The sequence below is a fragment of the Ascaphus truei genome, chromosome 2, assembly GCF_040206685.1.
Source record: "Ascaphus truei isolate aAscTru1 chromosome 2, aAscTru1.hap1, whole genome shotgun sequence".
NCBI lineage: Eukaryota > Metazoa > Chordata > Amphibia > Anura > Ascaphidae > Ascaphus > Ascaphus truei.
The window spans coordinates 400,236,279-400,251,339 of NC_134484.1; the positions used below are offsets into that span (position 1 = coordinate 400,236,279).

Sequence of the window (15,061 nt, forward strand, 5' to 3'; positions counted from 1 at the left end):
CCAGATCAAAGTTGTGTTTATTTCCATATACTGCCACTATTGTTTGTTGGGAAAACAAGTCATAGGGACTAGAGGCTACCAGAAAAGGGTCGGATGAATTGGTTCTAATGGTGACATTTTTTCAGGTTCAATATATTAAATTATCTGAATAACATTAAAGTTTTCTATTAATTTGTCCTCTTATGTATATGCTTACAAAATAACAGATTTTAGAAACACTTCTCTCCTACGATAAAGGATCGTACAACTTAAGAAATGTTGATAGAATTTTCAATGGCTCATCATTTATTAGAAGCCTTTTCTACTTATTTCTCAGTTTATCTAAAACATTATCTATTAGAGATGGGCAGATGAAGAGGTCATTATATCTATATTTTGTATCTGAAAGCCTATATCCGTTGACGTGCTTGGTATGTGGTTGGTCAATGTCAATACACCGAGGTCTGGGAAATCTTGCAACTGGATCAATATGTGCCATGTTCTTTATTCATACCTGCTACTAGATGATAACCTATTGACTTCTTCCTGCATCTCACTGGATCTCCCTCCTACCAGAGCCCTATAAGAGCAGTGTGAAATTCATGATCAGTGTTGGACATCCTTATTATTATACAGGTATTTTGAACTGTATCCATTTTGTTCACCCTAAAATCTTACCTGAGGTCATCAAGATTTTCTTTTAACGCTCCTGCATGCCCTACACTAGGGCTCTCTGCCCTTGGTGAATGAGAACTTTTGGCACCATCTATGATACATTTGCATATAAAAAAGACATAGATTAGCATTCATTTAACATGTTGGTAACACTATTAGGATTATAAGTGTAGTGATGTATTAAGTGTATGTTGAGAAAGTTGCCAGCTTGTAAACAGCGGACCATATTTACTAAGCAGTGCTATTTTATAAGAACCCTTCCCGAGCTAGAGGATGTCTTCCAGAGCCAGGAGATGTCTTACGGAAAGCAAAGTGTAGTAAATATGGCACAGAGTGTTTATATTGTACATAAAATAATTATCTATTAAGTATTTTTGCTCTATCAGGAAAAGGTACATTGATTGTTATAATTAATGTTTTTGAAAATAGGTATTTTAATTATTATTATTGAATGATGCAGTTAATTTATTGCTGTATACACAGTGGGGGTTATTAATTAAAATGCCTTTGTGCCAATAGGGGCACTATCGCACGGAAACTCCCATTTAATTCAATGGGAGCTGCCATGAAATTGTGTCCTGATCGGCACTATCACATTTTATTGACTAACCCCCAATAGATTTTATATTTGAAATACTGAAATGCAATATAATTTTACCATTCTACACAGATGCTGCTTTTTTGTAACACATTTTAATTTACATTAAACTGTAATCATATGGAAGATAATATACAGTAAGTGTAAGTAGTTAAATACAAATTTGCTAACTTATTGATTCACAAAAAAAATGGTCAACTTTTTGTTTTTTCATTGTTTTATTTTCCTAGCTGACTCTTCTGTTGTCTACAACAAATACAAATGCCGTTTGTGGGTACATTTGCAGGTCTCAGACAGGTCTGCAACCCTATCTTTCCCAATTATCTCTTAGCATACAATGCTTTCACTGCAGCCAGGGATTCTGGGAAATGACATGCAAATGAGCACGCGCAGTAAGTCACTCTTTACTTTTTATCCATTTTAGCATGGACTTAAGCTTATGCCTCCCATATTACACAGCTTTTCGGCGCAGCCTGGGTTTAGGAAGTGCACAGCCAGTAAACCTACTCTCTGACCTGTTGGGTCTCCTCAATGCGAGGTTGGTTGCTGGCTGTGTAATATGAAGCTGGTACGTTGGCATAAAGAGACATTAAAAAAGTTATGGTGGGTAAAAAAAGTGACAAAACCCTCCACCGTACAGCAAATAAAAATACTACTTGTGGTGCATTTGCACGTCTCAGACAAGTCTGCAACACATTTTTCCCTGTTACCGCTTAACCAACAATGCTTCCTCTGTTGTGGAATCTTTTTACTCTGTCCCCTTCCGTAATACGACTTCTTTATCCTCTTCCACAATCTCTCTTCTCTGTGCTTCCCCAAGCTCACATCTCATCTTTCCTCAATGTGTATTCTCAGTTCCTTTCCCTTAAATTGTTCTTTAGTCACCTTCATCAGTCTTCTCTCCTCAATTATCTCCCTTACAGTATGTCCCTTATTCAATACGTTGTGAAGCCATTTACTCTCTGCCGGCGTATACTCCGCTCTGTTTAACAATGAAACATAGAATGTGACAGCAGGTAAGAACCGCTTGGCCCCAGAGTCTGCCCATTTCCTATCTGCGGTAAAACCTCAGACCCTTTCGTATTTAGAATAGCCTTATGTCTATCCAAAGTATGCTTGAATTCCCTTACTATATTAGCCACTGCCACGTCTGCTGAGAGGTTATTCCACAAATCCGCCACCTTTCCTTGGAAGAGATACTTCCTCACATGTCCCCGTAGCCTGACACCCTCCAGTTTCAGAGAATGGCCTCCTGTTCTAACACTTGTATTTCTCTGCAATATGCTTTCCCTCTGTACTTTGCTGATACCCTACTGTACATGTATTTATAAGGTGTAGGGAAAAGGCAGCTTCACAAAATATTTAAAAAAAGGGCCCTAAACGTATCTGCCCACCGCCCTCATGCATATCCCTGCACTCTAATTACAGGTTCATTTTTAAGATGATGTATTTAAAATATGATTAGGTGTCCATAAAAATAAGACATTCTTTACCCAATAAAGTATAAGGACATTAAGAATATTGGGACCTAGTATATGAGGAGTGTAAAGTATTTGTGTCTTAGAATACTGTATCTGAGAGCAAATGGAAATAACATTTTAGTCATTTATTTTCAGTCAATTCATTTTCAGCCAGAGGGGCTTATTCTATTAGCTCCGAAGTTGCCATTGCCAATCCCGGAGGAAGGAAATATGAGAAAAACCCCATTCTGTATTGCAAATCGCTTCTTCTAAACCGCGCTTATAAAAAGTGGCAAACCGCACGGTTTAACAGCCAATCCGCCCGGATTTTACTTGCTTTAGAAGAGGAATGACCTGAGGTGGTGCTCACTCCGTCCCCAGTCTGACTTATGGGTTGTGGTCACTCAGCCAAACCCATATTCCAGGCTCTGGATGTAACTCGCAGTACCAATCTCGCCACCCTTTAGGTGGTGTTAAAAAAAACGTGAGTTTTTAGAAGGGGTTTGCATAACAGAGCTACGAGAATTGCAGTTGTGGGAAACAAATTCAAGTTTGAGGCTTTTTGACAAACTGATCAGATTGTCAGAGCAAGAGTGAAATCGCTTCTAAAAATGCCATTTACACATGAATTGAACATGCGATAATGGCTTACAGAAAGCAAAGTGTGCCAATCAGCTTTTAAAGGGCACTGTAGAAGCGGTTTGTCCCACTTCGGAGCTACCACAATAGGCTAGAATTCGCTGAGCTATCCCGAGGGACCCTAAAACCTACCATATGTTATGGATTAAAGTTGAAATCCTCCCAAAATATAAAACTGAAACAGTTTATTTTCTTTCTGTACTCTAAAGAGGTTTGATGTTTTGGATTTACTCAAAAGCCTCTATAGGTGTGTATTTGTATGGCAATAGCCTTTTTACACTTACTGTGAGGAGTTGTTTAAGTAAATAATATTAATGTTCTGTTTGGGTACCACATGTATATAATATTTGTCACATTGTTTACTTATATTTTCCAATAGGTCCATTCTATTTGAAACTGTCATAAAACTGTGGAGGTTTACATAACACTATCAAATATCTACATTTCTGGTATGTTTCCCTATTTTGCCCTCCTATTGAAGATCCAGATAAGCACCCTGTCAAAGTTTACAAAATAAATAAAAAGAGCTGTATTTTATCATGCTGGGTAAGGACAAAAAAAGTTTAGTTAGATGTCAAAAAGATCATAAAGGTATCTTCATAATCTGTCCCTGGTAGGAATACACACGCTCCAAATATACTTGTTAAGTCGACTAGCAGTGTTTTGTTTTTTTTAGTGATTATCACTAAAACAAAAACCCACTGCTAGTCAACTTAACAAGTTGTTCCCCCCACCGTTATCCTGCAATTCTCCTGTCAGGGGAAGAGCAAAGAGAAGACCAAGTACATTGTAGGTACAGGTTCTACTCAACACAGTGCTAGAGCCAAGCAAGTGCCCCCCATGGTTTCAGCCTTCCAAGTGTTAACAAACGCAAAATACAAAGGGCAACTCAGGCTCAGTAATAATAATAATAACATGTTCTTGTATAGCGCTGCTAGTTTTTTACGCAGCGCTTTACAGAGACATTTTGCAGGCACAGGTCCCTGCCCCGTGGAGCTTACAATCTATGTTTTTGGTGCCTGAGGCACAGGGAGATAAAGTGCCTTGCCCAAAGTCACAAGGAGCCGACACCGGGAATTTAACCCTGCTTTACTCACTGAGCCACTCTCTCTCCAATCAATAGAAAATATTATAGATGATCATGATGCATGCATGAAAAGTCATAATCAGCGTGAAGAGGGCAGGCACTGCAATACTGCACTAAAGATCAAAGGATAAAACATAAATCTTGAATTAATTGCTATTTAAAATAAACTTATAGCATACAATTGGGGTAACCTGGTTATGCTGGTACACTGAATTGTTCTATGAATCAAGGTATAGAGAGTTCAAGTCCTGGGTTCAGTCTAATGGATGTATGGTGCAATCTTCTTCAAGAGGTGTTCCCAAACCTGTGATCTGACCATACAATGAGACAAGCGGTGCAGAAGAGCACACAAAACACCACAATAGTTTAGTACCCTTCATTCAATATGAATATACAGATGAGTAAAAAAAATTATATTAAAAAACCCAGCAAAATGTGACAGGTTATAGAAGACTTCAATGTATGAAAGTTTTACGTTTTCCACCATAATTGCTGCTGACCCGCTGGTTCCACCATAATTGCTGCTGACCCGCTGGTTCCACCATAATTGCTGCTGACCCGCTGGTTCTTTTATTTGTTATTTCCACTCAATCTACAGTCTAATATCCCTTACTTTTAGTGTTTTTTGTTTTTTATTTCCATCTATTGATGTGATTGGAGCGTGTGTATATATATAGAACAGCGGTTTTACTCATTTAAAAAAAAGGAACCCTTCCAACACCCATCCCAGCACTAATTACACTTATAATAATTCCTTTAACTGCAAAGGAAGGGAGGCTAGATTCCCCACCACACACAGGGATCAGGTCCCCTCACACAGATACCACACCGCCCATGTACGATTTCCTAAATCACCATATAATCCTAGAAAACCATCCCCAAGACAAGCCAGGACAAAGTGGATAGGAACTTTGCTCATGAGGGGGCTATTCCGAAACCTTTCTCCCACAAAACCCCAGTCTTTTTCAGGGAATCTTCCTAAAACACCCTTCTAATGGGGAGGGCGGAAGGGAGATACCATGTACAGGGCAACCCAATAGCATACAACAGCAGTGCAAACCGAAAAAGATTCATCAGGTCAGAAGAGGAGATGGGAAACATAAAAACAAAACACAGGAGTGGGTCGGAATAACTGTTTTTAATCTTTCACATTTATTCAGCAGAATTTCACAGCTGTAGTACTTGGGTAATTATGAAGCAAACCATTTGTAGTACTTTCTCTCTTTAGATACTATTGGGAGCTTCGACGCGCTGTAAGCAGTGTGCCCAAATTCAAAGCCTACGCTGTTTATTCAGCGGGGATATTAAGTGCTAATGATCAGGCTTTAAGAGGGTATAGTCCGCATTTGCCATAAATAGCTAGAAGTTACAGGAGCTCATGGCAGCAAAACGCACCTCCCTAGACTAGGATGTGGATGACAAAGTGACGTCACCCATACAGTACTTCAATAGTATCTAAAGAGAGAAAATACTACGAATGGTTTGCTTTATACTTACCTAAGTACTACAGCTGTGAAATTCTGCTCAATAAACAGAACTCATGCAGGCTGAACCTGTGCACTTAACTGCTGTATATTTCAAGGGATAGCAGCATTACCTACCTTATCTGCTAACACTAGAACAGGAGGAGTACACATAGCTTTTAAACCTGCACTATTTAGTACTCCGATTCTATCATACGTATTACATCATTGTGGCCCCTAAAACAGGTCTAACTATTAAAGTACATCAGGCTACATCTCACCAGTGCATAATCCTTACTGGAGTTCAGATATATCAGGTGTTTCATGGGGCATTTAGGCCCCTGTTAGTGCCACTTACAAAGTATCCTTATGCACTACTATCTGATATTACTACTAACAATTTATAGCCACTATTTACTATTTTAGTACATTCCAAGTCATATACTGTGGCCTTTATGGACGTACTCTGGACTAGTTTTAATTAATGTTGTAAATATAGTTGTGTGAATCTATTGCATCTCTAATTCACCGTTGTTTATTTTAATTAGCAATTAATTTAAGATTAGTTTTAACTCAGCCACTATCCTTTGATCCTGAGTGCAATATTGCAGTTCTTGCCTTCTTCTCTTTGATTTCAAGTGTTTAGGCACATTTTAAACAATGAATATAAGATACTTCTAGACATCTATTTATTTTCCAGCCCTCAGCCATTCCGTTTTAACTGTATAACAACGACACTGCCATTTCGGTTCTAGCACAGCTGGCACGTTTAAAAATCATTAACTATCACTAACTATTTACTATCAAGTAAACTGCTCTCCCAATGTAGACTTCTCAAAGAGTACAGTGAGCACCAGAAGAGCCTATGGCTAAAGATCCATGTCAGAGAATGTCGTTCCAATTAAAAGATGGTGCACATCTATTGTCACCGCTATGTAGAGTAGCTCCTTAGTATTTGTAAATAATTCCATCAGTATTTCTGACTTATTTAAAATATTATGCCCATGTAATCTTCTTCATTGACATAATTAACTTCTGTGCAAACTAAATATAATTTTCAGATACATATTTTTAACATTTTAATAAAAGCACTATATACTGTATCTACTAGATTGCACTCTATTACTACCCAACTACTATTGCTCCTTATTGCATCTACAGTACAATGCAAACTTAGTCTGCTTTCTCAGCATTTGAAAAGATTAGGTTTTAATAGGTAGAAATGAGGAGACAAAAGGGTGCACTCTAAACCAAATGTGGCAATGTTGTAAGTGTTAATTGGTACAGAGACCTTGAGATGTAAGTAGTGAAGTTAGGACCAACAAATGTTGGAATTGGAACTAAATTCCGAGGTGTGGAATGAACCCTGCAATAACCCTGTGATGATAAAGGGAGCCTGGTAAATCTGTATCACTGGCACTTTTCATATATTCAGCAAATGTTTTATACCCTTATGTATTTTTATATATTTTCTATATTTCTTCTTTTTAACAAAAATATATCTTGTTATGAGACTCTTGCGCTTGTTTTTTTTTATTCTCTTTAATAGGTAGAAGCAGATATGTAGATGTGCAATATGGTTTTGTGATGCTTGTATGTAAGCTTCAGAAATATTACAATTTATCATAATAGTTTGCACAAAAAGCATCAATAATGTTGTATAGAAAATGATAAGAGGGTAGCAACGAGGTTAAATCCAATCAGACTCATGTTAGGTATTGATACATGTTATTTTTTATTGCCAGAAAATAGCTGTGAACTACGCTCTCATTAACCTTTTGTATCACTTAAAGTATGTTTTTTCACCTAAACCAGTGTTGAATGAGGCCCAAACCCCTGTGCATTAATACATATGATGTGATCTTTTCACAGCCGAATACACAGATCACGATTGCAAGGTGACCACAATGCTTTGCTAGATAAAAATCATGAAAACTGCATAGCTTTTGCAATATGTCACCTCTTCTGTTTAATGTCCCCATGATACTGAATCCACAATACCAGGGGTGGCCAACTCCAGTCCTCAAGGACCACCAAAAGGTCACGTTTAAAGAATATCCCACTTCAGCACAGGTGGCTCAATCAGGCGCAGCCTGGCAGTGGTGCTGGGTGGAAATTGCAACAGCAGATTCAGCCACAGAGGGCGCCTGCATGGCAGCTCCTCCATTTAGAACTGGTTCATGTAGGATAGTCTGTGATGATTAGTCTTTGTGTATTCTGTGTTTGTGTCTGTGCAGGTCAGTGTCTGTGTGTCTGTGCAGGTCAGTGTCTGTGTGTCTGTGCAGGTCAGTGTCTGTGTGTCTGTGCAGATCAGTGTCTGTGCAGGTCTGTGCAGGTCAGTATCTGTGTGTCTGTGCAGGTCAGTATCTGTGTGTCTGTGCAGGTCAGTGTCTGTGTGTCTGTGCAGGTCAGTGTCTGTGTGTCTGTGCAGATCAGTGTCTGTGCAGGTCTGTGCAGGTCAGTATCTGTGTGTCTGTGCAGGTCAGTGTCTGTGTGTCTGTGCAGGTCAGTGTCTGTGTGTCTGTGCAGGTCAGTGTCTGTGTGTCTGTGCAGATCAGTGTCTGTGCAGGTCTGTGCAGGTCAGTATCTGTGTGTCTGTGCAGGTCAGTGTCTGTGTGTCTGTGCAGGTCAGTGTCTGTGTGTCTGTGCAGGTCAGTATCTGTGTGTCTGTGCAGGTCAGTGTCTGTGTGTCTGTGCAGGTCAGTGTCTGTGTGTCTGTGCAGATCAGTGTCTGTGCAGGTCAGTGTCTGTGTGTCTGTGCATGTCAGTGTCTGTGTGTCTGTGCAGGTCAGTGTCTGTGTGTCTGTGCAGGTTAGTATCTGTGCGTCTGTGCAGGTCAGTATCTGTGTGTCTGTGCAGATCAGTGTCTGTGCAGGTCTGTGCATGTCAGTGTCTGTGTGTCTGTGCAGGTCAGTGTCTGTGTGTCTGTGCAGGTCAGTATCTGTGTGTCTGTGCAGGTCAGTGTCTGTGTAGGTCAGTGGCTGTGTGTGTGTTGTGCAGGTCAGGGTTTGTGTGTATGTGAGAGTGTTGTGCAGATCAGTGTGTCTTGTGCAGGTGTGTGTGTGTGTGTGTGGTGTGTGCTGTGCCTGTCAATCCGTGTCTCTGCCTGTCAGTGTTTTTTTTTATATTGATTTTATTCGTTTTAGTTAACGCATTGTGTGTGTGTGTGTGTATGTGGAAAGTGTGTGGTTGTTTACTTGTATTGTGGATGTATCAGGTGTTGGTCCTTGTGTTTATGGTGCCTTTATAAAGATATAGCCATTACTGTGTGATAACGGTGCAATAATGTTGGCTACAGATGTTTGTGTGGGGGCCAGTGGTCCCCTGATATCAGGAATGATAGGATTCACTTGCCCCCAAGTAAAAATGGAGAATGGAGGAGGGACGGTAGAGAGAATGAAGGAGGGGAGGGAGAGAGAGAGAATGACCGGGGGAGGGGAGAGATGGGGGATATAATGGGAGAGAGAGAGCGAGAGAGAGAGAGCGAGAGAGAGAGAACGAGAGAGAGAACGAGAGCAAGAGAGAGAGAATGAGAACGAGACAGAGAACGAGAGCGAGAGAGAACGAGAGAGTGAGAGAGAACGAGAGCGAGAGTGAACGAGAGCGAGAGAGAACGAGAGCGAGAGAGAACGAGAGAGAACGAGAGCGAGAGAGAGCGAGAGAGAACGAGAGAGAAAGAGAACGAGAGAGAAACAGAACGAGAGAGAGAGAACGAGAGAGAGAGAGAGAACGTTACCATCCAGAAGAGACAGCACACAGTTGTTAATAATCAAAAAACTGTATTAAAGACACAACACAAAAATCGACGTTTTGATCCCACAGAGGGATCTTCTTCCCTCTTTTTGTTTTTTTTTGTGCAGTGCTACCAAACCCATGAGAGACTTTATACCTTCTCCCCATATACATGTTTATGAAACTAGCACCCAGAACTTGTGGCTGGGATCCTGAAGGGTCTATGGGCAGCCAATACGCTTAATATTGAACATTTGTCCACATCACTTTGACACCAATTTCTGTGGGACATGGAAGATTTTGCGGATGTTTAAAAAAAAAAATTATAATATCTCTGCGACACTAGGGTATACTGAAGGTAAGATAGCAAAAATAAGATATACGGAGTCCGTGGATGCAGTATTCGGACCAGACAAACCGTCTGATGTATATAATGACTTAATTAAACTTAAAAAAAGATAAATATATTTTTACTAACATGCTGTGACACTTTCACATTATTATAAGGACAAACTATTACCTTATGGATTCAGGATCAAAAACCAGCCCACTATAGGCAGGAGTGTTCCTGACAAAGGTGGATAGCTATATTAAACAAATGCTCTTTTGACTTAACAATACTTGTTATTGAACAATCTAGCAAGGAACTCATTCGAATTAAAAAGAAGATTGAAGCAGTACAAGACAAGCACGGTCATTTATTTGAAGCTGATACAGATACAAACTGGACGGACAAACTGCAGACTGCAGTGGAGGTGCATCGTGCTAGTGTGATTAAATATAAAAGAGATACATTAAAACAGGTAACGGCAGATTATAAAGAACATTGTGTGTATAAATGGCTGCTGGGGAGAATGACATCACACAAGGATGGCCAGGATATCGAAGAAACTATTCACATTCAAGGAAAGCGGCGGTTGGAGGGACCAACTACAACACGAGTGACACAGATTCGTCCGATTCCCAAGATATTAGCTTTGCTGAGCCTTTTTTAGGAAAACGCCCGGCAGGACAACAGAAACCTCCATTGCCCGACAGCGACAAAGGGGAAAGACCAGGGGGGGCGGGAGGAAACTCAAGGTTCCTGCCAAGGCAACAAAACCAGAGGAGCCAAGGGGGCGGAGCAAAGAATCTGTGATCTTCCATATTTTAACATACAGCCTGACGCAGGCTGAACGAAGTGTCCTTAACACAGGCCTATCATATGTCCCCACCAATTCACAAAACCCATTTGACTGGGAGGTCGACCTATATAAACTGAACAGACAACTGTGTCTAAAGGACTTTTTCAGTAGACCCAGAGAAGATACTGGTAGTACTCATGATACTGTGGATTGTGGAAAGATATTTAAAGCTAACAGTACTTTTGATCCACAGGTTACTAACCACAGCATATCAACTTTTATGGGTCTCATAGAGAAAGAGACTAAAGGAGATATCAGCAAGCATAATACTAGTTTTAATAACATCACCGAGGAAGAATGGCAGGCAATCACATACCTTAAACAGAATAAGGAAATCATCATCAGGGCTGCGGATAAGGATACTCTGACTACAGGGCAGAAATAATGACCCAACTTAACAATCAGGACCATTATAAAAAGCTTAATTCAGATCCCTCCATAATTTACAAACGCGAGATTGACTCCGTCATTTCATGGGGGGTGAACAACCATTGGATTTCTGAGGATACAGCCCGGTTTCTTACTTAGGATCATCCAGTCATGCCGATTTTGTATACTCTACCGAAGGTCCATAAATCACTGACCAAACCACCGGGGAGACCAAAAATTTCAGCTAGGGGATCGTTCTGTCATCCCCTCTCCCAATTGGTAGACTTTTATCTCTAGCTGTTTATGAAGAAACTGGAATAAGAACAATGAATTTAACCAACGTGATACTGGTTTCTTTAGACGTATCTAGTCTGTATACTAGTACAGCGGTGTGCAAACGGGGGGACGGGAGATTTGTCTGGGGGGCCGGGCGGTTGCAGAGGTCCTGCATTCCTCCCCAAGGCATTTAAATTAATGCTGGGGGATCGAGTGAGGCCTCTGAAACAACAAAACTTACCATGATTCAGATGCGTCTCCATGGCAATGCGGCATTGGGGTCATGTGACATGACATCACCAGCGTCAAATGATGCTGCGGGTCACGTGACATGACGTCATGTGACCAGGCAGCGTCATTTGACGCTACTGCAAGGTAGGACAGGGGGCGCGAGACCGAGGGAGGCCTGGCAGCGGGGCACAGCTTCAAAAGTTTGCTCTCCCCTGTATTAGTATACCACATCAGGAGGGGATGGAAGCCATAAGACACAAGTTCAGTGGATTTACCGATCACAAAGGACCACCCCCAGACTTTATTCTACTCCTTATTGAGATTATTTTGCATAACAATTTCTTTAGATTCGAACGATCCTTTTATCTTCAACTAATGGGAACGGCAATGGGGTCTAATATGGCCCCATCATATGCAAACCTTTTTATGGATGTGTATGAACAAACTCACCTCCTGAATGATGCCCCCTATGTGGAATGTATTCAACACTATACTCGCTACATAGACGATATATTCATGATCTGGGATGGAGGGGAACAAAAACGTAAGGAGTTTGTGTTACACATAAATGGAATTCATCTACTATTCGCTTTACTTCATGTCACAGTCAAACTGAAATGACATTTTTGGACACATTACATTCAAGACGGTATGCTCGGCGCTAGAATCTTTAATAAACCAACAGACAAGAATACGCTACTGGATACAAGGAGTCACCATCCACAGCCATTAAAGAGAAGCCTGTCCTACTCTCAGATGTTGATAATATGTAGGATTACTAGTAATCCTTTGGATGTGGAGGAAGCACTAATAAAAATGGCCGACTGGTTCAGGGACAGGGGCTATGATGAAGGAGAAATCACCCTGGCTTTGGATAAGGCAAGATTACCTACCAGAGAAGACCTACTGGAACAGGATGTGAGAACAAAGGGAGATAACAGATTTCATGTTATTACTACATATACCAGGCATCAAACCTCATTCAGAATAGTGTATAGAACAACTGGCACATTTTGACAAATGACAAAAAAAAATGTGTGAAACACTTTGAAAATCCCCCGCTCTTCTGTTATAGGAGGGGGCCGAGTCTGGGAGATCTACTGACACAAGCAGATCCTGTGGACAAATACGCAGGAATATCGACTTGGCTAACAAAAACTATAGGTGTAGAAGGTATAAAGTCTCTCATGGGTTTGGTACCACTGCACACACCCCTGAAGAAGATCCCTCTGTGGGATCGAAAAGTCGATTTTTGTATTGTTCTTTAATACAGATTTTTTGATGATCAAATACTGTGTGCTGTCTCTGCTGTGCCGTTCTTCCGTATGGTAACGTATTCTTTGCATTATTCTATGGGACTAGCACCAGGCCATTCTAACGATTACCGGAGTGCTGGTTTTCTTGTTTACCATATGTATATATAATTGTGAGTATCTGGTGTGCCTCTTTAATGTGCTTTTGTGTGTGTATGGACCTTTCTTGTTGTATAATGTATGGCATGCACGTGTGTATGGTGTGCATGCATTTGTGTATGGTGTGTGTATGTTGCATGCATCTGGTGTGTGCGTGCGTCTGTGTATGTTGCATGTACCTGGTGTGCGTCTGTGTATGTGTGTGTGTGGGCCGCCTGATTCTTGGACCGGTTAGTGGTGGTCACCCCCCCCCGGGCCACAATTTGCCAGCCAGACCCTGGGCTTAGTCAACAATGCAAACCTGACCTGTTGGTAGCGCTTGAGGCCACCCCTGCACTACACTATATAACTATTACTACTGTGCCTGAGAAGGATTGAACCCACAGTTGTGACTAGGACTTTAAAAGTATGATACCTTCATCTTGACAGGCATCCTTGATGGTAGTGTGATGAGAAAGAGAGGATATGGGCATGTCTCCCATGGCAAAATGGGACACAGCCCCTCCTGAGTGCTGCTCATCTTCCTCTTGGTTTTCAGCTACGTTGTCAAATGAGAAGGCAGAACTGCTACCCACTGGGGACAAGGAAGATGCACCAGAATCTGATGCTGGTGAGCAGGTTTGCATGGACAGGGAAAGTGGTGATTTTGCAATGTGCATTGGACTATCGTAACTGTCTGAAAGCTGTTGATATAAGAGATTATAAAGTATGTTATACCATTAGGTAGCAACTTATATGTGCATCTGCTTTTAAGGAATGGTCACTTGATGTAGATTTTTTTTATGTTATTGACAATGCAGGAGCACTGCTTCAAGTCTGACACTGATGCACTGTGCTGGTGTCAAATGACTCACTATTGCAGAAATAAATATGAAACTGTGACATTTTATGGGCAAGATAATAGTAATGTAATAATATGTTAAGCAATCAACCACAATGTATAGTTTCAGTCATCTGCTGTTCTATGAATAGGATCTCAAATTAGGAAATACAGATCTATGTCATACTCTGTTGCACCTACAGATTGGTTGAATACTTTATTTCTGGGGTGTTCAACTCCAGTCTCTAAGTCCCCCCGCCCACCCTCCCTCCTCCCACCTCCAATAGGTCTGTTTCTCGGGATATCCCAGCTTCAGCACAGATGGCTCAACCAGAGGCTCAGTCAAAGCCACCTGTGCTCAAGCAGGAACTGATTGAGTCACCTGTCCTGAAGAAGGGATATCCTGAAACCCTGACTAGTTGAGGAGGGTGGGGGTTTGTTGAGGAATGGAGTTGAGCACCCCATCCTTTATTTCACAAATGAATACATAAAAAACAAACACAGCAATATTATGACCAATTGCTGGAGAGTTGCAACCAAAGATACTGAACAATCATGTATGTTCTAAAACATAAATGGCTGAACACAATGGAAAATATGAAGACACACAATGATACACACCCCACAGGATAGTAGTAGCATAGTAGCACTAGTAGATATGCAGGGATGGATTTACCTTTCTTTCAATACTGTCTTCTCCATCAGTGGAACTGATACTGTCACATAATCTTGTTCTAGAAGGCCTTTGACGTTTGCTCTTCACAATGAGCTGCGCCCGAGTTTTCAGGGCTTTGGAATCCAATCTTTCTGTTTCAGGAACGGCTTCATTAAAATCTGCAAGGGAAACGGCTATTTATCAAACAGAATCACAAGCCAATTAAATAGCAGCAACATATTTCCAACTGCAGTCTTTCCCCTACTATTCTACTTTTGCATTACAGTAAAAACCTATATTTCAACAACTACATATAAAAATACTAGTATCGATGGGAAAAATATGAATTAAATGTTTGCTTTTCCCATTATTTATTGTTTTCAAAATATTGACAGATAATTGAAATTACAAATGCAATTACTCTAAAATGTGATCTGTATATATTGTTACCAATGATTCTATAGAACTATTGGGTGTTATG

The 15,061-nt window shown here is 40.7% G+C and overlaps 1 protein-coding gene across 7 annotated transcripts in view; it reads right to left on the minus strand.

Moving 5' to 3' along the window:
• PPP1R9A (protein phosphatase 1 regulatory subunit 9A) overlaps positions 1–15,061 on the minus strand; it is a 255,370-nt gene that overhangs the window by 20,794 nt on the left and 219,515 nt on the right. For 5 of the 7 annotated variants that reach the window (XM_075587305.1, XM_075587302.1, XM_075587304.1 and 2 more), the window contains exons 13-16: positions 14,602–14,759; positions 13,521–13,788; positions 658–745; positions 494–559 (exon numbers count right to left, since the gene is read on the minus strand). In XM_075587305.1, coding sequence (XP_075443420.1) covers positions 494–559; positions 658–745; positions 13,521–13,788; positions 14,602–14,759 — 580 coding nt within the window. The remainder of the gene's footprint in view (positions 1–493; positions 560–657; positions 746–13,520; positions 13,789–14,601; positions 14,760–15,061) is intronic. The other 2 variants (XM_075587306.1, XM_075587308.1) reach the window with 2 other exon arrangements.